This window comes from Pelobates fuscus, chromosome 7 (genome assembly GCF_036172605.1).
Source record: "Pelobates fuscus isolate aPelFus1 chromosome 7, aPelFus1.pri, whole genome shotgun sequence".
In the NCBI taxonomy this organism is placed as follows: domain Eukaryota; kingdom Metazoa; phylum Chordata; class Amphibia; order Anura; family Pelobatidae; genus Pelobates; species Pelobates fuscus.
The window spans coordinates 128,370,686-128,395,143 of NC_086323.1; the positions used below are offsets into that span (position 1 = coordinate 128,370,686).

Sequence of the window (24,458 nt, forward strand, 5' to 3'; positions counted from 1 at the left end):
CCCTTAATATTAAAGGGACACTATAGTCACCCAGACCACTTCAGCTCAATGAAGTGGTCTGGGTGCCAGGTCCCCCAGGTTTTAACCCTTCACATTAAACATAGCAGTTTCAGAGAAACTGCTATGTTTACATAGCAGGGTTAATCCAACCTCTAGTGGCTGTCTTCCTGACATGTGCGATGCTGGATGTGAAATTTGCATCCAGAATGCAGAACGTCCATAGGAAAGCATTGAGAAATGACAGTATGAATGCGCGTGCGGCACTTGCTGCACATTCTGCTCCACTCGGGAGCTGACGTCGGAGTGGGAGGAGAGGTCACCAGCGCCGAGGGAGCCCGGAGCTGGATTAAAGTAAGTGGCCACGTTAGGCGGACCCTGAGGGTGGGGGTACCCTTAGGGCACTATTGTGTCAGGAAAGCGGGTTTGTTTTCCTGACACTATAGTGATCCTTTAAAGTTTTCCTTTTGAAATTTGTTGGAAGTGTATGTGAATGACAAAGCTACATTAGAGCTGTAATTATTCAGCAATCTATACACCTCTTGGTCAACCATGAAAGGATGGACAAAAGTAAAAAATACCGAGCTGTCGTAGAACTACAGCTCCCATGATGCTTTATCAACTGTAAGGTTGGCAAAGCACGCTGGGAGAAGCCGATCTGCAACAGCTGCAAATCTAGCACTTTATAGTCCAAGTCTCAAGTGCTGTCTTACCCAGCAGCAGACTACATATCCCATGAACCTGTGCGAGTGACGCAACGTAAGGGACGCTAGTTTAGCCTAACGAACGCACCAGTACGCTCTGCGCTCGAACTACATTTCCCGGGACTCCATGCGTCGTCGTGCAGTGCGTCGTCACGTCTGCCCTCTACGTTGCTGCTGCTGCTGCTCCTCCTGCGGTGACGTTGTTGGGTGGAAGGTGTCAGGCGTTTTCCGGGAGCCGCGGCCTCAGTCCCCAAGGCACAGCGTGGGAAAGCCCGAGGCTGCCGCCTGCCTGGAAGTTTGTGAACGCGGTAAACGTCACTAAACAAGCAGCAACAGGAGGGAGTGGGGGCCAACTCAGGGGGCATTACAATGTGCACTGAGTGAAGTTTAAGGGCGGAGTTATGTACTGGGTGACAGTAGGGTTTAGGGGAAAGGTCAGTGACCGCAGAGAGCAGGGGTCACATCACTAGATCCCAGGGCTCCACAGCACCAGAGCTCCACAGCACCAGATCCCAGGGCTCCACAGCACCAGATCCCAGGGCTCCACAGCACCAGATCCCAGGGCTCCACAGCACCAGGCTTCCTTATATCCCAGCCATAGGATAGCACTGCCCATAGGTATCCAGGGATTAGATCATTAAATCCCAGGGCTCCACATCACCAGGTATCCCCAGCCATAGGATAGCAGTGTCCATAGATATCCAAGGCTCATTGTGCATTGAACCCCAGGGCTATGGATCCCTAGGGTCCCACACTTCAGTGGCCATAGGATAACTGAGCTCTCTGGCCAGGCCTTGGGGATCCAAATTTCAGTGTATTTAATACAAGAGAACTTAATGGACCTTTGAGCACAGTGCCCTTAGACTGCCAAGTTACAATACCAATAAGATCTTAAGGCTCAGTAGCCATTGAATGCGTTTGGCTGCTAGATAAGTTGCCAAGTGCAAGGCATTAACTTTCTGTTAGTGAAAGTAGGGAATAGAGGTTTAAAGGTTTGTGTCAAGTGTAGCCCCATATTCATAGAATAGTGAGGTTGACCTCCACCAACTTTGCTGCCATGTTGCGCTCTTTCCGTGCCAACTCCATTCTCGCGGTTCTCTCTGGAAGCAGTGTTCTGGTGAAGTGCCTATGGGGAGCTGTGTTGCTCCTTTACCTAATTTCTTTTTGGGTTAGCACAGCACGGGTATTGTCAATAACTCCCGGTTTGCTTTTGCCCCCTAACCTGTGGCTTTGGAGCCTAGTCACGCATGGACTTGTTGAAGTACATATCTGGGATGTGTTTGCCAACCTTCTTCTAACACTAGGGGCTGGTCGCCGACTAGAACCACTGTGGGGAGCTCCTGAACTACTTCTGTTTTATGGTGTGGTGAGCGTTGCTGTGGGAATCCTGAGTGCACTTTGGTATTTACTAACTTATGCAGCAACATCAGACTTACATTTTCTCTTCTCTGCCCACATCCATGGATTCCCTGGATTTGCTGGAGCTGTTCTGGTTGCCCATAAGCAGACAGTGGGAGATGGACAGATGGAGCCACATCGCTGGGTGCAGGCGTTACCCCAACTTGTCCTTCTGGCAGTAACCTTACTCAGTGTAGTTGGCCTGGCACCAAGCCGAATGCTGGTGGGATATTCTATAGGCATGTTGTCTGGCTGGGTGTATCTACGATTCTACCAGCGACACAGCCGTGGCAGAGGCGATATGTCTGACCATTTCTCGTTTGCTAGCTTTTTTCCTGGTCCAGTTCAACCAGCTGCGGCTTTGTTAGGAAAACTTACACATGCTGCCCTGGTAAAAGTTCGATTGTGCCCACGTGCGGTTAAGCGGTATGATGTGGGCGCTCCTTCGTCTATCACCATCAGCTTGCCTGGTACTGACCCCCAGGATGCAGAGAGGAGAAGGTAAATTGCAGATTGGGAAATTATTGTCAGCCAATTTAATGATTTTGAACCTCGGTCTATCTAAAACTACACTTTTTGATGATGTCATAAATTTGTTTTGAGAAAGTAAATCTACCACTAACAGTAAAATCATTAGGTACAACTATAACTTGATTCAGATTTTTTTTTTTTTAGCTTCCATTATTCATTGTATATCTCTTTGCATGCACTTTATGGGTTTACTCTCTAAACTGATCTGCAAGACTGAAGATAAAATTGCCTTGTTGATTATGAACCAACTGCATCTCATGCTACCAAAATAAGCCGCTTTGTGTTTTACTGTTTATATCTTCACAAATATTTCTGAGTATGTACCTCACTCTGGGTGTCTCTAGACGTCTGCTTCCAAATAAGGAGGAAGCATGACAGTGAAAGAAATAAAACCCGTGGTAATTCACTAAGCTACGCATTGCACTGACTCAGGAAACGCCTCTAGTGGCAGTCTGAGTGACTGCCATTGGAGGTGTCCTTTTGGCAGCAATGTAAACAGTACAAAAGCATGCTGGGACAGGCTATAGATGCCAGAACTATTAAGCTGTAGTTGTTCTGGTGACTGTAGTGTCCCTTTAATGAAGCAGTTTTGGTGTGTAGATCATGCCTGCAGTCTCATTGGTCAATTCTCTGCCATTTAGCAGTTAATAACTGTTGTTTATGCAGCCCTAGTCAAACCTCTCTACATGTAATGTTCACAGCCATCCTAAAACTTCCTTTTATTGTACAGTCTGTTTCTTATCTGCCACACTGTTAATTGCTTGTTAGATCTTGCTTGAGCCTTGTGTGTGTGTGTGATTAACCCCTTAGTGACCAAGGACGTATCACTGATCGGTCTTCTTCTTAGCCCAGACAGTCCCCCCTCTGCAATTTAGGACCCCCAGGGGCCATGTGAGCGGTCACATGGCCGCAAAAGGTGTTCACAGTACTGCCTGAACTGACAGTCTCCCTGCTGGTGAAATATGTAAAAAAAAAAAAAATACAAGGTAATAAATAATTTTTATATATATATATATATATATATATATATATATATATATATATATATATATATATATATATATATATATATATATATATATATATATATAACAAAGCAAAATAATCCTGCACTCCACAATCCAAATGTAAATGCCCGGTGCTTGTCCAGCAAAATACAAACAATGAAAAGAAGATAGCACTCCCAGGACTTGTAAATAAAGTAAAACTTAACTTTTAATCAAACAGCAGAAGGTCGACATTTCAGTCTGTTAACCACAGACTTTCATCGGGAGTCCTGATGAAAGTCTGTGGTTAAAGGGAGGGAGGGGCGATGACGTGACGACGCACGCCGGTCACGTCCCGCGGAAGGTGAGGGGAAAAGCCGCGAAAAAGACAGGGAAGCCGCGAGGTACCTGAGGCAGAGGGTCCATGGCGGCAGTTGGCGGTAGCTGGCGACGGATGAGTGAACACGAGGCTGCAGGGTCCAGATAGCACAAGAGAGTCTCCTGTTGCATAGAGACCCAGGACAGCGAAGCCTGAAGTTAATGTCAACGCAGTAAAGGGGAACGAACGAGCAGATACACGTGGTGGACGGACAGACGAGTAATTCGGACCATTCAGTACGACAGCAAGCCCTAAAACGGCATACATAACAAGCAGAAGACAAGCAGAAGACATTCCAACTGCAAGTATATAAAAAGCATATTAATAAGCTGAATAATGTCTGTATAATCAACAGAAAACTATTTCACAGGCAAATTGAACATAGACTTGACAAATACTGGGTGTATACAGATATACAGACTTACTGAAAACTCCACCAATAGGAGTGTGCAAAGTTTGTGCAAAGGTTCCAAAACTAATTTCAGCTGATGTATACTGTTATACACTGATATATAGACCTAAGGAAAAGTCTGATAATAGGAGCGTGAAAAAGGCTCCAAATTAACCCCAGTTGTGAGACTCGTTCCCAATGGAGATCTGTGATTAACATATCATTATTAATGAAAACTCCGTTAACAGGAGCGTGCAAAGGCTCCAAATGAATGAATTTTGGCTGAGAGAGTTATCTCTTTTGGAAAAGCGTGCTTAATTCAATCATTATTCATAAATTAGTTAAGACGGAAAAAAAAAAAAACGGAATAACACAGAATATATGGAATAGTATGGAATGTCGCTAAGTCCCATGTACACGTTTAAAATAGACATTTAAGAGGGAAAAATTAATATTTTGTAAATGGCCTGGAGCTATCTGGAGAACTGAGGGATAATTGGATAAAATTGGATAAAATTATCTATTTATCTTTCTAAATGCTCTAAAAACTTTAAAGTTTGCCTGTTGCCTGTTGAATGTTAAGACGCTAAGAACGAAACGCCAGAGAACAATTGAAAGCCGTGGAACGCCGTGAGACCCTAGTCCCTGAAATCAGGATACCGGATACATTCAAGCGAAAGGAAGACGGAACAATTAAATAAAATAATTTTTCTTTTTTCTTTTTTTTTGATTTTGTTTTGTTTCATATATACTTTTTGATACATACCATCCTGCTCTTATTAACCCCATACAAGAAAGTGCAACAATGGCAAACAAAAAAAGTGAACTTAAGCTGGGAAACAAAAGAGAAAAAAAACTCGACCAAAGAAATGAAAAAAGACTCTCAAACTATTTCTCACCCCAAGACAAGGAGAAGGCAGAAAGAAGAAATAGTATAAATGGAGCAGCCCAACTCATAACGCAATCTACAATACAAACAAACCCCGAGCATGAAATTTCGGACTCTTTGAGTAAAGACGCTGGCCTAATTGGAAAAGATCTCTTGAATGAATGCTTACAAGTGCAATTAGAAAATATAAAGAAAGAGATGCACCTAATGATGGGGGATTTTAAAACAGAGCCAAAATAATGGGCAGAATAAATCTAATAGAAGACAAAATGGAGCATATAAAACTACAACAAGGTTTAAATGAAGAAAGAACTATACAGATGGAAAAAAAAATGGCGTTAATGGAAGCCAAGATTTCGGATAATGAAGATAGAGCAAGGAGAAACAATATCAGAATAAGAGGAATCCAAGAAGAAGTTACTTCAGGAGGACTTGACGAATTTCTAAAAGAATTTTGTAAATTTTTGGGGGTCCAGCAGAACATTAGCCAATTTTGTACGGAAAGAATACATAGAATTCCAAACCCAAATAATATTCCAGTCCAGCAGCCAAGAGACGTCATTGCAGCCTTAAACTCATATAGACTTAAACAAGAAATTATGAGGGCAATGAGATCTAAGCCCCTACAGGACTCTAAATATGAATCCATCAAAATATTTAACGACCTATCTAGAAGTACCAGAATGGCTAGAAAAAATTTTACATCTTGCACTGTTAAATTGAGAGAAATGGGAATCAAGTATATTTGGTTGTTCCCAGTTGGATTAAGATTCACGTATGGAGAAAAAGTGGAAATGTTTAGAGAAGTTCAGAGTTTGCAAAAATGGATGCAGGAAACCTTTAAATAATAGTTGTAGGGGCCTACACTAGACTTCCCCCTCCCCCTCCCCATGAATAAGGGTCGGGAAGAGGTAACTCTGAGTAGCCCTATAAAGGCTTTTTTTTTTTTTTTTTTCTTTTTTTTTTTTTATTTCCCCCTCTTGGGTCTTTCCCCCTCGGTCGTTTTCCCTTGAAGAGAGAGTATGATAAGTAACATTGATAAGCACTTTACACAAAGACGCGTTATGAAACAAGAAGAAGAAAACTAGGAAAGTAGGTTAGTTAATATAAATTTCTCTATAGAAATTAACACGAGGTGAATTGAACTGAGATAAAACACAATTAGAGAAATAGAAAATCATATGGTTAAATAATCCACACAAATATTAAAGAATATATAAAAAGAAAGGAAATAGAGAGGAAGAGGAGGAGTAAGATAAAGAGGGTAAGAAGGGAAGGAATATAAGATATATCTGAATATCACACAAATAAATGATAGTAGTGGGGAGCACTTAAGCACCGAAAAATAGATATCACTAGTATAATTAGAAGCGAGAAGGATAGGGAAATTAAATAATTAATAAATAGAGAGAGAGTATTACACTATGAGAAAATAATATTGGACATGAGCACTAAAGATAAATATTACAGGGGAAAAGACAGAGAAGAGAGAAGAGGAAGTCTGGTAAAGAATGTAAAGCAATTATTCTTTTTTTTTTTTTTGATATTATCTCCTGCTTGAATTCAGGGTAACTCGCGGAACGCTTCCCTATATACTCGATAGAATGGTTAGTATATCCCATCACCTAACCATATAGGGTGGTTAATTTGTAAATTTCTTCCCTCCTGACATACAGGGGGAAGGAACGTAGGGATATTTATGGCTCCTAAGGGAAAGGAACCATTCATTTTAGTGTTAATTGTAGGGGTGCAATGTCTTGTATGTTATGTCATTTATTGGTTGTCCAGACTGAGGGGAAAGGGGTCAGATAGAAGTAAGGTATGCTTAGAATAGCATCTCTCAATGTAAGGGGGTTAAATACACCACAGAAAAGAGTTATTCTCACCGACTTTATTAGGAAAGAGTCAATACATATATGTGGAATACAAGAGTCACACTGGCTAAAAAATGACAAGGATAGATTTAGCTCAAAAGAGTTCCCACATATTTTTAGATCCTCTATGCCCAAGAACAAGAAAAGAGGAGTAGCAATTATAATTTCCGCAAAGATAGATTTCAAGTTAATTCATCAAGTTTCAGATGACGAAGGAAGGACTCTCATAATAATTGGAGAGATAAACAATCAGAGATACACAATTGTAAATCTATATGCCCCCAATAAAGCTCCCATAAGGTTTTTAAATAAACTGGTAAATAAAGTCGAAAAAATTAAACAAGGGAAAATAATATATATGGGAGACTTCAACTGTATTCTAGACCCTGAAATGGACAGAAATAAATTAAAAACAAATGAGAACAAGAGACAGTTAGAACAGTCCTCCCAAAAATTTAACGAGGTAATTAAAAAGGCAGGTCTTATGGATACATGGCGCGTATGGCATCCTATGGAAAGGGATTATACTTGTTTTTCCTTCCCGCACCAGGTATATTCAAGAATAGATTACATATTGACAGAAATAAACATTGTTAGAAGGGTCAAAAAAATTTTGATCACTAATATCCCATGGTCAGATCACAATGCTTTAATTCTGGAAATCAAAGAAGAATTTCCCAAAACTAGATCTAACTGGAGATTGAATGAAAATTTGTTAAAAAAAAAACAAAATGTAGACACAATACAAAAGGCTATAGAAGACTATTTCAGAGAAAACAATAATCCTGAGACCTCACTATCTACGCTCTGGTGTGCGTTTAAATGTACAATCAGCGGAAGCTTTATAAAAATGGGCACAGAGGAAAAAAAAAGAAACTTACAAAACTTGGCACAACTTTATATAGATCATGATAGATTGGAAAAACAGAATAAAAAAAAAATATCGTTTGAAATAAGTAAAGAATTAAAAAAAATAAAGGAGAGCATTAATAATATATTGATAAACAAATCTAACCTTGCGTTAGAACGTTTAAGAAGAAACTGGTATTATAAAGGGAATAAAGCGGATAAACTACTAACAAATAGATTAAAAAAGGAAAAAACTAAAAAAATTATTTCTAAAATAAAAATAAATGGAGAAGAAGTAGTCCTGTCGCCAGAGAAGATCGGTAACGCATTTCAAAAATATTACGCAGAACTATATAATCTACCCGGGGGAAATAATGCCGATGATATTTCCAAATTCATTACAGAACTCAAACTCCCGCGTATAACAGAGGCCCAACTGGAAGTATTAAATGAACCTGTCTTACAAAACGAAGTAGAATCTGCAATTAAAAAATTAAAATCAAAAAAAGCACCAGGTCCCGACGGGTTCAGTAACTGCTTTTATAGAACCTTTAGGGGTAATATAATAGAACCTCTTACCAAACTATTTAATGACTTTATGACATATGGAAATATTCCCAGCAAATTGTTAAAAGCCCACATAGTTCCAATTCCAAAGCCTGGAAAAAATTTGGAATTAGTAATAAATTATAGACCTATTTCATTACTTAACAGCGATATTAAAATCTACTCTTCTGTTTTAGCAGACAGGTTATCTAATGTAATAACTAGTATTATTCATCAAGATCAGGTGGGCTTCATATCTAGTAGAGCCCCAACTTCTAATATTAGGAGATTGATAGATGTGGCAGATTTGGCAACCAGATATAAGATCCCCCTCCTTGCCCTGTCACTAGATGCCGAGAAGGCCTTTGACAGGGTAGGGTGGGAGTTTCTGGAGACAGCCCTGTCTGGCTTCGGATTTCAAGGTAATATCACCAGGGCTATCATGGCTTTATATACAACTCCAACGGCCAGGGTAGTGGGAAGCGGATTTTCTTCCGAATGGTTCCAGTTAACAAATGGAACTAGACAGGGTTGTCCCCTGTCCCCTCTATTATATCTGATTAGTCTTGAACCATTAGCACACAAAATCAGAGCGGATGACGCTATAAAAGGAATAGAACTAGAGAACGAATCACTAAAGCTTACAATGTATGCAGACGATGTGGTACTTACTCTGAGAAATCCCGTGAAATCCATGGAAAAGGTCATGGATTCCATAGAGGAATATTCATTCTATTCAGGATATAAATTAAATTTAAGCAAGTCTACAGCACTCTCATTCAATCTCACGTTGAATATTAAACAAAAGTTATTTGACAAATTCGGATTTAATTGTGAAAAAAAAACCATGGAAGTTTTGGGCATAGAAATTACTAATGAACCAAATAATATGATGGAACAAAATTTTTTAAGGCTAATGAAAGATACAGCTAAAACCCTGAATAATTGGAAGGGAATTGAAGTATCATGGTGGGGGAGAATAAATATTATAAAATTCTATATATACCCAAAGTGGGTGTATCTCTTTCGCATGCTACCCCTTTACTGCTCTGAAAGTTGGCTATCTTTAGCACAATCAATCATTAACAAATTTATTTGGGGTCAAAAACGTCCTAGATTAAGCAGAAACCATTCAAAATTAAAGATAAAAGCGGGTGGACTGGGAATCCCACAATTAAATCATACCTGGAGAGTATGTAACATTGCACATGCAATAATAACCCAATCCGATGTAGCAAAAGAACAAATTTGGGTTAAAATGGAACAGAGACTACTTAATGATGAAATAAAGGAGGATATATACCCTCTTTTTTGGAAGACAGACCATAGAAAAAACCTTAGACAAGGTAATTATGATAAGGGCTTGATCCTAAACAATTTAATCCCCATATGGTACAAATTAAGAAAAGATCTAGACTTACAAGACAAACTGCTTACTAGCATTGATTTTAGACAGTTACAAAACATCCAGAGCTGGATCAATGCAGGAGTCAACAAAATCAACAACATAATAGATAATGGCAAGATAAAAGATTTTAATACTTTAACTGACGAATATAAGTTACAAGCCAAAGAGATATTTACCTATATGAGAATAAAGGGGTACCTGAATGAGCACTTAATAAAAAATTACTCAGCGAAACATTTAATACTGGAACAATTATTAAAAGACCATACTATTATTAAAAAGTTAGTCTCAAAGTGTTTTAAGTTAATCGAAACTGACCCGGAAGAAATTATTGGCCTAGTGATATCAAAATGGGAGAAGGAAATAGACAATAACATAAGTTACGAGGACTGGATAAAAGCACTGAATTTGACCATAAAGAATGTACACTGTCTGAACTTAGTGGAACTCCAATATAAAATCATGAATAGATGGTATTTAACGCCAGATAAACTTGCTAAAATGTACCCGGATGCATCAGATAAATGCAGGCGCTGCGGGGAACATAAGGCAGGAATGCTACATATATGGTGGGAATGTGGTGAGATAAAAAGTTTTTGGGATATTGTAACTAAGAATATTGAATCATGGACAGGAATTAAGGTTGATAAGAAACCACAGTTTTTTCTGTTACAACTACATATGTCTCAGAATCTAGACCAATATGTTGTCCTGATAACCCATACACTGTTAGCAGCCAAAATATCAATTGCTAGGAAATGGAAAGCTAGAGAAATCCCAATATGGGAGGAAGTAAAATCACAATTAATCTATCAGTTGAAAATGGAGATAGGGATAGTTAAAGAACCAAGTACTCTGAAAAATTGGCTAGATATCATACAGGAAAATTAGTTTATAGAACCCTGCTTACATTTGATACAAAGATAGCTAGATGCTATAATAGGAATGTAAAATTACTTAAGTAAAATCTAATCTGACTCAAGTTAGACCCCAGTCTGGACTTTTTGTTTATTTTTGTTATTGTATAGTTAATGTTTTGTATGTCTGATATGTACACACTTGAATTTTTTTATCACGTAAATGCAATATGAGAAAATGGAAATGCATAAAAGGCGGTATATGTATTATATAATAAGAAAAAAAAATAAAATATTAAACAAGTAAAAAAAAAAAGAAAGTCTGTGGTTAACAGACTGAAACGTCGACCTTCTGCTGTTTGATTAAAAGTTAAGTTTTTTATCATTTCATTAATGTCCCTCGGCGCTGGTTTAGGGACCGCCCACTCTCCTCCCCCGCCGACGTCATCCGGCGGGGTAGACCGATTGCACATGCATTAGACCTCTCCATAGGAAAGCACTGAAAGCATTTCCTATGGGGATTTTAGTGACACTGGAGGTCCTCACATAGCGTGAGGACATGCAGCGACGCTATAGCACAAACCTGTGCTATAAACCAGGAAGTGCCCTCTAGTGGCTGTCTAGAGGAGGAGTTAACCCTGCAATGTAAATATTGCAGTTTATGAAAACTGCAATATTTACAGTTGCAGGGTTAAGGGTAGTGGGAGTAGGCACCCAGACCACTCCAATGGGCAGAAGTGGTCTGGGTGCCTGGAGTGTCCCTTTAATACCTTAGGTTGTAGTGATCGATGAATGCAGTGTGTATTTGTGTAGTGCGTGTGTGTATATAATAAATGCAGTGTGTATTTGTGTAGTGCGTGTGTGTATATAATGAATGCAGTGTGTATTTATTTGTGTAGTGTGTATAATAAATGCAGAGTGTTTGTGTAGTGTATGCATATATAGTAAATGCAGATTGTGTGTGTGTGTGTGTGTGTAAAATGTGGGGGGAAGGGGGAGGCATTTTTAAAGAGACACTTCAGGCACCCAGACCACTTCTGCCCATTGGAGTGGTCTGGGTGCCAACTCCCACTACCCTTAACCCTGCAAGTGTAATTATTGCGAGGGACATCGGCGCTGGATACAGGTAAGTCACTGAAGGGCTTTTAACCCCTTCAGCAACTTGGGATGGGGGGTGGGAGGTAGAGGGGACCTGCAATGCTAGGAAAAAAAAAGGTTTGTTTTCCTGGCACTGGAGAGTCCCTTTTAATGAAAACATTTTTTATTACCCCTCCCTGCTTGTTACCGGGGCGGGTGGGCCCACTTACCTTCTCTTCAGCTCCCCTGTCTAAATCTCGCGGCCTGTGTGCTGCGCGATGGCTGCTCTGACGGCCGCGGGACTCGCAAGATTTACTCAGGGAGCTGCTGGGAAGGTAAGCGCTTGCGGGACCCCACAGGACCGCCGGGCTTGGTATGTATTATCGGCAATATCGGTATCTTTATTGGCCGATACCAATATTGACGAAAATACAGAATATTGGCCGATAATAATAAATGCAGTGTGTATTTGTGTAGTGTGTATACAGAATGCAGAGTGTTTGTGTAGTGTAGCATATACAGGGAGTGCAGAATTATTAGGCAAGTTGTATTTTTGAGGATTCATTTTATTATTGAACAACAACCATGTTCTCAATGAACCCAAAAAACTCATTAATATCAAAGCTGAATATTTTTGGAAGTAGTTTTTAGTTTGTTTTTAGTTATAGCTATTTTAGGGGGATATCTGTGTGTGCAGGTGATTATTACTGTGCATAATTATTAGGCAACTTAACAAAAACAAATGTATACCCATTTCAATTATTTATTTTTACCAGTGAAACCAATATAACATCTCAACATTCACAAATATACATTTCTGACATTCAAAAACAAAACAAAAACAAATCAGTGACCAATATAGCCACCTTTCTTTGCAAGGACACTCAAAAGCCTGCCATCCATGGATTCTGTCAGTGTTTTGATCTGTTCACCATCAACATTGCGTGCAGCAGCAACCACAGCCTCCCAGACACTGTTCAGAGAGGTGTACTGTTTTCCCTCCTTGTAAATCTCACATTTGATGATGGACCACAGGTTCTCAATGGGGTTCAGATCAGGTGAACAAGGAGGCCATGTCATTAGATTTTCTTCTTTTATACCCTTTCTTGCCAGCCACGCTGTGGAGTACTTGGACGCGTGTGATGGAGCATTGTCCTGCATGAAAATCATGTTTTTCTTGAAGGATGCAGACTTCTTCCTGTACCCCTGCTTGAAGAAGGTGTCTTCCAGAAACTGGCAGTAGGACTGGGAGTTGAGCTTGACTCCATCCTCAACCCGAAAAGGCCCCACAAGCTCATCTTGGCTCAAGAGGCACGCACCAGCCCAAACCAGTACTCCACCTCCACCTTGCTGGCGTCTGAGTCGGACTGGAGCTCTCTGCCCTTTACCAATCCAGCCACGGGCCCATCCATCTGGCCCATCAAGACTCACTCTCATTTCATCAGTCCATAAAACCTTAGAAAAATCAGTCTTGAGATATTTCTTGGCCCAGTCTTGACATTTCAGCTTGTGTGTCTTGTTCAGTGGTGGTCGTCTTTCAGCCTTTCTTACCTTGGCCATGTCTCTGAGTATTGCACACCTTGTGCTTTTGGGCACTCCAGTGATGTTGCAGCTCTGAAATATGGCCAAACTGGTGGCAAGTGGCATCTTGGCAGCTGCACGCTTGACTTTTCTCAGTTCATGGGCAGTTATTTTGCGCCTTGGTTTTTCCACACGCTTCTTGCGACCCTGTTGACTATTTTGAATGAAACGCTTGATTGTTCGATGATCACGCTTCAGAAGCTTTGCAATTTTAAGCGTGCTGCATCCCTCTGCAAGATATCTCACTATTTTTTACTTTTCTGAGCCTGTCAAGTCCTTCTTTTGACCCATTTTGCCAAAGGAAAGGAAGTTGCCTAATAATTATGCACACCTGATATAGGGTGTTGATGTCATTAGACCACACCCCTTCTCATTACAGAGATGCACATCCCCTAATATGCTTAATTGGTAGTAGGCTTTCGAGCCTATACAGCTTGGAGTAAGACAACATGCATAAAGAGGATGATGTGGTCAAAATACTCATTTGCCTAATAATTCTGCACTCCCTGTATAGTGAATGCAGATTGTTTGTGTATAGTGAATGTGGTGTGTGTGTGTGTGTGTGTGTGTGTATATATATATATATATATATATATATATAGTGAATGTAGTGTGTGGTGTGTGTGTGGGCATTCACCAGGAAATATAAGACACTAGCGGAACTGCTGATGTATTGAAGACTTTTCCAGGTCACTTATTTTGGCCTCAAATATGCAATTCTCTGATTCACTGAATTAAATGGAGCTTACTCATTAACTGTCAAAGACTGAAAACTGAATTGTCACATTTCGGCTGAAACCGCAAGGTGTGATTTCTTCTGAGTTGGAGAATACTTCCAGTTTTGGTATTTTAGTCTAAATTCTGCAATTCTGTTTTTAGTCGACCATAATTCAGTGCTTATTGCTTAACCCCCTTAAGGACGGAGGACGGTTCAGGACCGTCATCGGCATTTTTCCATTGCCGACCGCTGACGGTCCTGAACCGTCCTAACTTTAAGATTTACTTACCCGATCGCCGTCGTTCCCCCGGCGGCGATCGGCGGTGCTCCTGTTGTGGGGAGACTTCCTGCAGCCCAGACAGTCTCCCCATGGCAGATTAGGACCCCTGTGGTCATGTGATCGCCCAACAGGGCGACCACATGGTCACAATAGGTGTCCATGTGTCTGCCTGCAGGGGGACAGTCTCCCCATGGCAGATTAGGACCCCTGTGGTCATGTGATCGCCCAACAGGGCGACCACATGGTCACAATAGGTGTCCATGTGTCTGCCTGCAGGGGGACTGTCTGTGCTGACAGGCAGTCTCCCTGCTAGTGTAAAATCATAAAAAAAATAATACAAAAAAATAAAATATATATATATATATATATATATATATATATATATATATAAATGATATATAGACAAATGTTATACCTGTGTGTGTGTGTGTGTGTGTGTGTGTGTATATATATATATAATGTCATACTAAGTGTATTTTTATATTAATATGTACATATATTAATATAAAAATACTTATAATTAAATTACACGTGTGTGTGTGTGTGTATATATATATATATATATATATATATATATATATATATTATAAAATACAAATAAGTAATTTAAATTAAACATGTAAAAATTTTAAATTATATCTATTTGAAATTTTATATATATTTATATCAAAATACACTTAGAATGAAATTGTGTATATATATATGTATATATAAATAAAAAGAATACGAACTATTCATATGTCCATATACAAAATTACATAATTATATAAATATACACGTAGACTTCAAATATATAAATATGCATACCGTATATACTCGAGTATAAGCCGACCCGAATATAAGCCGAGGCCCCTAATTTTATCCCAAAAAACTGGGAAAACTTATTGACTCGAGTATAAGACTAGGGTGGGAAATGCAGCAGCTACTGGTAAATTTCTAAATAAAATTAGATCCTAAAAAAAATATATTAATTGAATATTTATTTACAGTGTGTGTATAATGAATGCAGTGTGTGCGTATGTGTGTGTATGAGTGCAGCGTGTGTGTATGAGTGCAGCGTGTGTGTATGAGTGCAGCGTGTGTATGAGTGCAGCGTGTGTGTATGAGTGCAGCGTGTGTGTATGAGTGCAGCGTGTGTGTATGAGTGCAGCGTGTGTGTATGAGTGCAGCGTGTGTGTGTATGAGTGCAGCGTGTGTGTATGAGTGCAGCGTGTGTGCATGAATGCAGTGTGTGTGTGCATGAATGCAGTGTGTGTGTGCATGAATGCAGTGTGTGTGTGCATGAATGCAGTGTGTGTGCATGAATGCAGTGTGTGTGTATGAATGCAGTGTGTGCAGGGCCGGTGCAAGGATATTTGCCGCCGTAGGCAAAAAACATTTTGCCGCCCCCTCCCCCCCATATGTCCTGACTTCCCCTCCTCCTCCCTCAGTGGTCCTTACCTCCCCACCCCCGTGTTCCTTCACCCCCCCCCCCAGTGGTCCTGACTCACCCCTCCCCTAGTGGTCCTTACCCTCCCCTCCCCTAGTGGTCCTTATCCCACCCCCTCCCTCTCATAGTGGTCCTTATCCCCCCCCATCCCTCCCATAGTGGTCCATATCCCCCCCCATCCCTCCCATAGTGGTCCATATACCCCCTCCCTCCCATAGTGGTCTTTATACCCCCCCTCCCTCCCATAGTGGTCCTTATCCCCCCCTCTCCCTCCCATAGTGGTCCTTATACCCCCCTCCCTCCCATAGTGGTCCTTATCCCCCCCCTCTCTCCCATAGTGGTCCTTATCCCCCCCTCCCTCCCATAGTGGTCCTTATACCCCCCTCCCTCCCATAGTGGTCCTTATCCCCCTCCCTCCAATAGTGGTCCTTATACCCCCCCTCCCTCCCATAGTGGTCCTTATCCCACCCCCTCCCTCCCATAGTGGTCCTTATCCCCCCCTCCCTCCCATAGTGGTCCTTATCCCCCCCCTCCCTCCCATAGTGGTCCTTATCCCCCCCCCTCCCTCCCATAGTGGTCCTTATCCCCCCCCTCCCTCCCATAGTGGTCCTTATCCCCCCCTCCCTCCCATAGTGGTCCTTATCCCCCCCTCCCTCCCATAGTGGTCCTTATCCCCCCCTCCCTCCCATAGTGGTCCTTATCCCCCCCTCCCTCCCATAGTGGTCCTTATCCCCCCCTCCCTCCCATAGTGGTCCTTATCCCCCCCTCCCTCCCATAGTGGTCCTTATACCCCCCCTCCCTCCCATAGTTGTCCTTACACCTCTTTTTTTTGTTATTATAAATTTTTTTTTATTATTTCTTATTTTTTTATTATATTTTTTTTTTCGTCCCCCCTCCCTGCTTGATACATAGCAGGGAGGGGGGCTCCTTCCCTGGTGGTCCAGTGGCAGTTCAGTGAGGGGAGAGGGGGGCTGGCAGAGCTGTACTTACCTTTCCTGCAGCTCCTGTCAGCTCTCTCCTCCTCCGCGCGGTCTGTGCAGCTCCCTCTGTCAGCTCCCAGTGTAAGTCTCGCGAGAGCCGCGGCTCTCGCGAGACTTACACTGGGAGCTGACCGAGGTGCTGAACGGACGGCGCGGAGGAGGAGAGAGCTGACAGGAGCTGCAGGAAAGGTAAGTACAGCTCTGCCAGCCCCCCTCTCCCCCCAGTCTGTATTATGGCAATGCAAATTGCCATAATACAGACTCTGACTCGAGTATAAGCCGAGTTGGGGTTTTTCAGCCCAAAAAATGGGCTGAAAAACTCGGCTTATACTCGAGTATATACGGTATATATTTAAATTCTACGTGCGTATTTATGTAATATTTTTACATAATTAAGTTATTTTATTGATTGCAATTTAAGGGAACTGCCTGCCAACCCAGGCTGAAAGTCCAGAGAATTTAATTTGCTATCACTGTATTTTACCCTGTAACATTCTACGACACCCTAAAACCTGTACATGGGGGGTACTGTTTTACTCGGGAGACTTTGCTGAACACAAATATTAGTGATTCAAAACAGTAAAACATATCACAGCGATGATATTGTCAGTGAAAGTGACTTTTTTTGCATTTTTCACACACAAACAGCACTTTTACTGATGATATAATTGTTGTGATACATTTTCCAGTTTTGAAACACTAATATTTGTGTTCAGCAAAGTCTCCTGAGTATAACAGTACCCCCCATGTACAGGTTTTATAGCGTTTTTTAAAAGTTACAGGGTCAAATATATGGGTCAAATATTTTTACATTGAAAATGACCAGGTTGGTTACGTTGCCTTTGAGAGCGTATGGTAGCCCAGGAATGAGAATTACCCCCATGATGGCATACCATTTGCAAAAGAAGACAACCCAAGGTATTGCAAATGGGGTATGTCCAGTCTTTTTTAGTAACCACTTAGTCACAAACACCGGCCAAAATTAGCGTTCAATTTAGTTTTTTACTTTTTTCACACACAAACAAATATGAACGCTAACTTTGGCCAGTGTTTGCGACTAAGTGGCTACTAAAAAAAGTCTGGACATACCCCATATTGAATACCCTGGGTTGTCTACTTTAAAAAAAAATATGTACATGTGGGGTGTTATTCAGCGATTTATGACAGATAATAGTGTTACAATGTCACTATTGATACATTTTAAAAATGTATGTTTTGAAACCGCAATATCCTACTTGTACTTATAGCCCTATAACATGCAAAAAAATTGCAAAAAGCATGTAAACACTGGGTATTTTTAAACTCAGGACAAAATTTTGAATCTATTTAGCAGTTTTTTTCATTCGCTTTTGTAGATGAGTAAAAGATTTTTCACATAAGTCAAAAAACATGTATTTTTTTTCAATTTTTCATCATATTTTTTCATTTTTTTAAAAATTAAATTACATGAGATTATATAAATAATGGTATATAAAGAAAGCCCCTTTTGTCCTGAAAAAAACAATATATAATTTGTATGGGAACAGTAAATGAGAGAGCGGAAAATTACAGCTAAACACAAACACCACAAAAGTGTAAAAAGATGCCTGGTCGCAAATGTACAACATCGCAAAAACAGTCCGGTCCTTAAGGGGTTAAACACTCCTATAATATTTGTAAATAAAAACCAAAATCCCCTGTGATGTCCTCAAAATGCAGCTCCGCAATCACAAATAATTTCCCAGTTGTCTCATTACTAGTTTTTCTTTCAAAGAAGCAGCATAAATTTATTTACATCATACAGATTGTATTGTTTATTGTGCAGCCCAATTCATGAATGTGTCAAAGTGGTATCATTAGTGATTATATGTATTATAGTATATATAGTTATATGAAAACGCTAGGCATTTGCACTAGCATTTGTAAAACATCTTGCTGTATTTTTGGGAACGCAAATTCCAAAACTGACAGCACAATGTCTAATAGGTGTCTTTTTTTTTTCTTCTTTTTTTTATTTATATTTTTTGCACACGACAGGTAAGGCAAGAATATTACAACTATGATGCTTGCGCAGAAGCCAGAGTATAAAAAAATCAGTCTTGTAAATACAATAATTGACATCAAACGGGGTTTCAAGCCACTTTATAACTTCTATACAACCTGCCTCCCATCGAGGATTGTGTTTTTTAATTCTCCATTTATACTCGTCTGGTAGAGCAAGTATACTTTAACTGTGATGCCTACGCAGAAGCCAACTCGTTGTATATAGTCATGAGACAATCATACGGATTCAGAGTCAAACATAACGATATTCCCCATTCTAACCCGGTCCCGGGCTTCTCATGGGTTGCCCCCTATCGAGGACATTTTTAAACTTTATGAGCCTAATATCAGGATTGCCAGTGCTCTAGGATATCCTAGTGGGGTAGCCAAGAGGCTCCGCTGTTCCTTCAAACCCTTTAATCAGGCTAGAGAGAAGAGAGAAAAGAACAAGAAAAATAAAAAAGAAACAGAGAAAAAGGACAAAGAGAGGGGGGGACACCCCCCCAGAGGAATAAGAGAAGAGAGGAGTAGAGAGAGACGAGGGCGATGCCACAGCTAGCAGAGAAGAAGAGATAAGTGGTGGACGGGGGAGGAGGGAGGAGGGGGGCCCACCGATTAGTGATCAAGGCTAATAGGTGTCTTTAAATTTGTATAATGCAGTATATAATTGCTTGTGTAAACACAGGCAGAGTGTACAGTATTGTAAAATGAAGTGGTGTCTCCTTAATAAATATCCTGTTTTGCCTGACTCTAACCCTTCCTCTAATATTTCCTGTGTCCTGTTCAGTAAGTCTGCAAGTCTACCACTCTATTGAATGGAAAAAGACAGTTGAACAGGTTCAGGCAGTAAGAATCATTGTATAAGTGTTGAGGAAAAACAAGCAAAGCCCTTGTATGCACAGGGATGGTAGAACCACCATGCTATTCTTCTAAAATGTTGTATATAAACAATACATTAACCATGTATGCAAAAATAAGAAATTAAATATTCCTACATTTACTATAATATACAGATATTCAATCCCCTTCAGAAACTTCTGTGCAGACCAGTAAGTGACTCCGCTAACAATGTTTATTTATAGGGTACCGGTCATGACCCAAACAATGTATGCTCATTAGATAAAATACATTGTGTTCGCAGTTTTTTTTTTTTCTTGCTGTCTGTCATTTACTGACAAGGAAGAGCAGAAAAGACCTCTCCGTAGGTCCCTCTGCTCTCCTACCATAGCGCAAACAGCGCATGTGCTGCCGTTGCTATGGAAAATCCCTAGCCGGCCCTAACGTGATGTCATTCTGACGGCGGCAGCAGCCGCCAGTAAATGAAACCGACGTGACTGACGAGATTTGTCCTGTTTGGTTATGTGTCCCAAAGACATCGGCAAATCAAGAAAAAACAGGCGGATCGATGGCAGATTACGCCCAGGAGGTGGGTGCTACACAAAGTGTAACACCCTTGAAGCAACGCTGATACGGAGGAAGAGTGGGTAAATCTTTATATTTTACATTGAATATACCATGTATCTTTATGATGTATGGTGTATTCAATGTACCGTATTTATCAGCGTATAACACGCACCTCATTTTAAGAAGGAAATTTCCCCCCCTCCCATAGTGTTCCCCATCCCATAGTGTTCTCCTCCCCCCCATACTGTCCCCCCTCCCCTTGTCCCATAGTGCACTTTCCCTCCCCATGTCCCATAATTACTTACCTGTCTTGAAGCGTGGGCCGGCTTCACAGCACGCACCGCGGAACAGGAACTTCAATTTCAGGTTCCGGTTTCCGGTGGGACTGAAAGGAAGTGTGCACACTGAGTGCGCACTTCCTTTCAGTCCCGCCAGAAACCGGAACCAGAAATTGAAGTTCCAGTACCGCGGTGTGCGCTGAACACCGGCCCACGCTTCAAGACAGGTAAGTAAACCTTCACACTCGCTCCATAAGACGCACAGACATTTCCCCTCACTTTTGAGGGGAAAAAAAGTGCGTCTTATGGAGCGAAAAATACGGTATATCGGCGTATAACACGCACACATCATTTGCCTCCTATTTTCAGGGAGAAAAAGTACGCCGATAAATACAGTATATGGAAGCATAAGTTGTTTTTCCATTACATGTTCGTCGACTTCTGCAACAGTGTCGAACATTTTCTATAAAACTACAGAACATCCGTTTCTGGTAGTTGCAGTCCAGTTTTCTGTTTCTTTCTGTGGAAAGCTAACCACTGAATTCTAGGAAAGACATTATTAAATGCTGTATTATTGGAGCAAAAATACCAGATCGCAAGAAAACAGTAAAAATTGTGGCTTCATGGGGCATAGTTATTTTATTAAATACGTTATAAAAACTTGAATTACTGTAACCAATCCTCTATAACATGTAGCTGTGGTTTGTCTTTAAGAACACTATTTATAGCTTAAGTAAATTGCTCCCATGCTACATGAGATTTAATTGTACTGTATTTAAGTGGCTTAGCTTTCATGTCTTTAGTTTACAAAAACATGCCACGTGTTGGCAGGGCCTTTTACATGAAGTTGTGGCATTTTTTTTTTTTTTTTAACCCCTTAAGGACCAAACCTCTGGAATAAAAGGGAATCATGACATGTCACACATGTCATGTGTCCTTAAGGGGTTAAAGCAATGTATCCCATGGCTGTGAACAGTTCTTACACAAGATAAAACAGAGCTGTACTGGAATTCAAGTTCGTTGGGCTGTGTGCTGTGGGAGTGCAATATGCAGCCTCCTCTGTTCTACAGTGGGAACCCTGGGGGCGTCTGGTTTACGGTCCAGCTGATGTTTTCTTGTGCAGGAGGCCGTTATGCAGATGATTAATAGGGTTTGGCAGTGTCCCCTGTGGCAAACTCTTCTCCGTTAGTGTCCCAGTCTTAGTGCAGCCTGTCATAGGAGGGGAGACCGCTCTTCCTTAGCTAAACACCCGCTGGACAGAGGACTGAAAGGGACCTTGAAATAAAGGAGATTCAGTGAGAAGAAAACCACCAGCCTGGAGCGGATTATAGCTCCATTACCCCTGCACATGTGCATCGAAATGCATCCTTTACTGTCAAAAATATGCTTTTCTGCAAACATATTTAATGTGGTGTTCTTACCAGGATTAGGTTAATATAGAATTGTCTTACTTTTTTGTTCTTTTGCTTTTAGAACCAAGTTCTTGTGAATGTATTTTGTGCGTAATGTTCAATTAGGGGTAGGTTATGTTTTGTTACATTAGTACATACTTAAAGTGACCCAATGTGTACGTTTTAGCCTTCAAATGGCGTTTATACACTAAACTAGTAATTGGCAAGGGGGCTGCAAATTACAGGCCTAACTAACTGACCTAGGATAACAGCTGGGCTGAAAGGTTTTTATAATGCAGCTATGTTGGCCTGGAGTTTACTACTCTTGTCCATTCTCCACAATTATTGTTTCAAGAATAAACTCCTACATGAGCAAGTATTCTACTTGGTGCTAGTACCAAAAATTTTAATAATTTTGTTGGTGCCCACAGCATCATCTTTTTAGTGAATATACGGTTTAATATTTTATTTGCTAAATTAATATCGTCCTTTTGATCCATCCCCCCTCCCTTTCTATTAAAAGCTTATGTGGCAAAGCCGAATACAATTGGCTTAATTCCTAAAAACGCTATTTCAGGTTTTATTACCTTGCACAAATGGCATTATTTATGCATTTTAAAGAAATAATCTAGTTGCTGTCTCCACAGCTTCAGTATAAAGCTGGCAGCTGAAATGCAACTCCTGTAGGTTTAGGGTTTGTGCAACATAACTTCCATGCAAAGTAGTTGGAGTTGGATAAGAGTTTTTAGCCATGTTGTCAATAGTAAGAATTCAATGGACGTTTACAGAAAAGAGACTTTAAAGTTGAGTCTCCGTATTATTTTCCATGCATGTTTGTGTTTTTAATGATGGGGCAGTGTCCATTTAGGGTGTCAGTTTAACATGGTAAGAGTTCATTGTAGTGATGCAGGGTTGTTGAATCATAAAGGCTTTAATACATTTATTTTTGTTTTTACAGACAGTTGGCTCTGAAAGCTTTGAATGAGCGCTTGAAAAGAGTAGAGGATCAGACCTCTTGGCCTAGTATGGAGGAAGAGGAGGATGAAGATTGCATTCGAGAAGACACCCCCTTCCTCAGTGGGGGTACCCCAGATACATTGGTAAAAGAAACCAGCTCGGTGCCATCACCTCCAGTGTAATAACCCACAGACACTCTCCTATCATCGGCCAGCCTTCGCCAGCCACATTGCACGTGGTGGTGGTTTCTGCAGATCTGTGTTTTGTGTGAAGGAGGTGTCCCATGTAAACACTTAAAATATGCACCCAGAGGGTCCCTTCACCCCCACTGCTCATATTAACAATTCTGCACTGTTGATCAGCTAAAAGTGGGTAAAGACACATGGTTTATCTGTGCTCAGCTACCACACTCCCTTTCAACTTAGCGAAGGCTCTCACACCCTCTGTGCACAGGCAGGGCTTCCTCAGTTCCATGTCTACTTCGCTTTGTGTACTTTTTTTTCCCCCCCTCTGTAACTTCAGCTGATGACTATCTATCTATCTGCAGAAGAAGCCTGATTATGTCTGAAAAGAAAGGACCGACTGACTTTTTGTGGGTTGTGCCCAATGCCCACCATGAAACATTCGTTACTGGGTGTCATCGGGCTTAAACTCCTAAACTGACTGGTTTATACATTGTCCTCTTTCTTGTGATTTGACTTCTCGAGTTGCTCTGCATGGAAAAGTTGGGAGGGCAGCTGGGGATTGGCAGCGGAAGGATATTTTTCTCTTTTTACAGTTGAAACCTTTTTTCTTTTATTTTCTTTTTTCTTGAAGACTGAAATGTAAATTCTGAATTTTTTCCTGTCTGGATTAAATCTTTTTGAGATTACATAGATATGCATTTGTGTGGCCTGTCTGTAATACATATATCATCAAACTTTTTATGAAATAATTATGCAAAACAGATGCATTCATATCAGTTCACCTAGCCAGGAAGTTTGATGTGGCACCCTCCGGGCACTATAGTGCCAGGAAAACGAGTGTTTTCCTGGCCCTATAGTGGTCCTTTAACCCAACATTCTCTCACTCAATGCCTTTCAGGTTGACACAGAAAATGCGAGTGTTAATTCTGCATTAATAATGCAGGTGAGGTGAGGGTAGCTAGGTTTATGTCAAACAATTTGTATATTAAACTGGAGGATGCAACCAAGATTTCCTAGGCACCAAAACCGCTACAGTGAATGTATCTTTATTCCATGCATATGAGTTGTTTAATTCGGTTATCATGACTTTGTTATAACTCACTTGCAATCACTTCATTACGAAGTCCCCATATTCAATGTATATCCACTAGTAGAAACTTGTATCTTCTCTGAAATGTGTTTTTTTTTTTTTTTTTTTTTCAACTTCTAATGAAATTATTGAGGAGGAAAAAGCCCCTTAGGTGTTTAACATACGATGCAAACCATTACTTAAGCATCAAGAACAGGGGAGATATAGATTCACCAGTACCAGAATTGATAGAATGTGTGGAGAAACAAGGGAACAAC

At 40.6% G+C, this 24,458-nt stretch overlaps 1 protein-coding gene across 1 annotated transcript; it reads left to right on the plus strand.

The window, feature by feature from the left end:
• Window positions 1-827: 827 nt before the first annotated feature.
• TMEM115 (transmembrane protein 115) lies at window positions 828-23,801 on the plus strand. Its single transcript, XM_063426627.1, has 2 exons — window positions 828-2,600; window positions 22,928-23,801. The coding sequence occupies exons 1-2, from the start codon at window positions 1,759-1,761 to the stop codon at window positions 23,106-23,108; spliced, it is 1,023 nt and encodes a 340-aa protein (XP_063282697.1). The 5' UTR covers window positions 828-1,758; the 3' UTR covers window positions 23,109-23,801.
• Window positions 23,802-24,458: the final 657 nt, after the last annotated feature.

Bases quoted from the DNA above. Each gene is read 5' to 3' on its own strand.
- TMEM115 (XM_063426627.1), top strand. From the start codon at position 1,759: ATGTTGCGCTCTTTCCGTGCCAACTCCATTCTCGCGGTTCTCTCTGGA. The intron at 2,601-22,927 runs GTAAATTGCAGA...TTGTTTTTACAG, and splicing joins CAGGATGCAGAGAGGAGAAG to ACAGTTGGCTCTGAAAGCTT.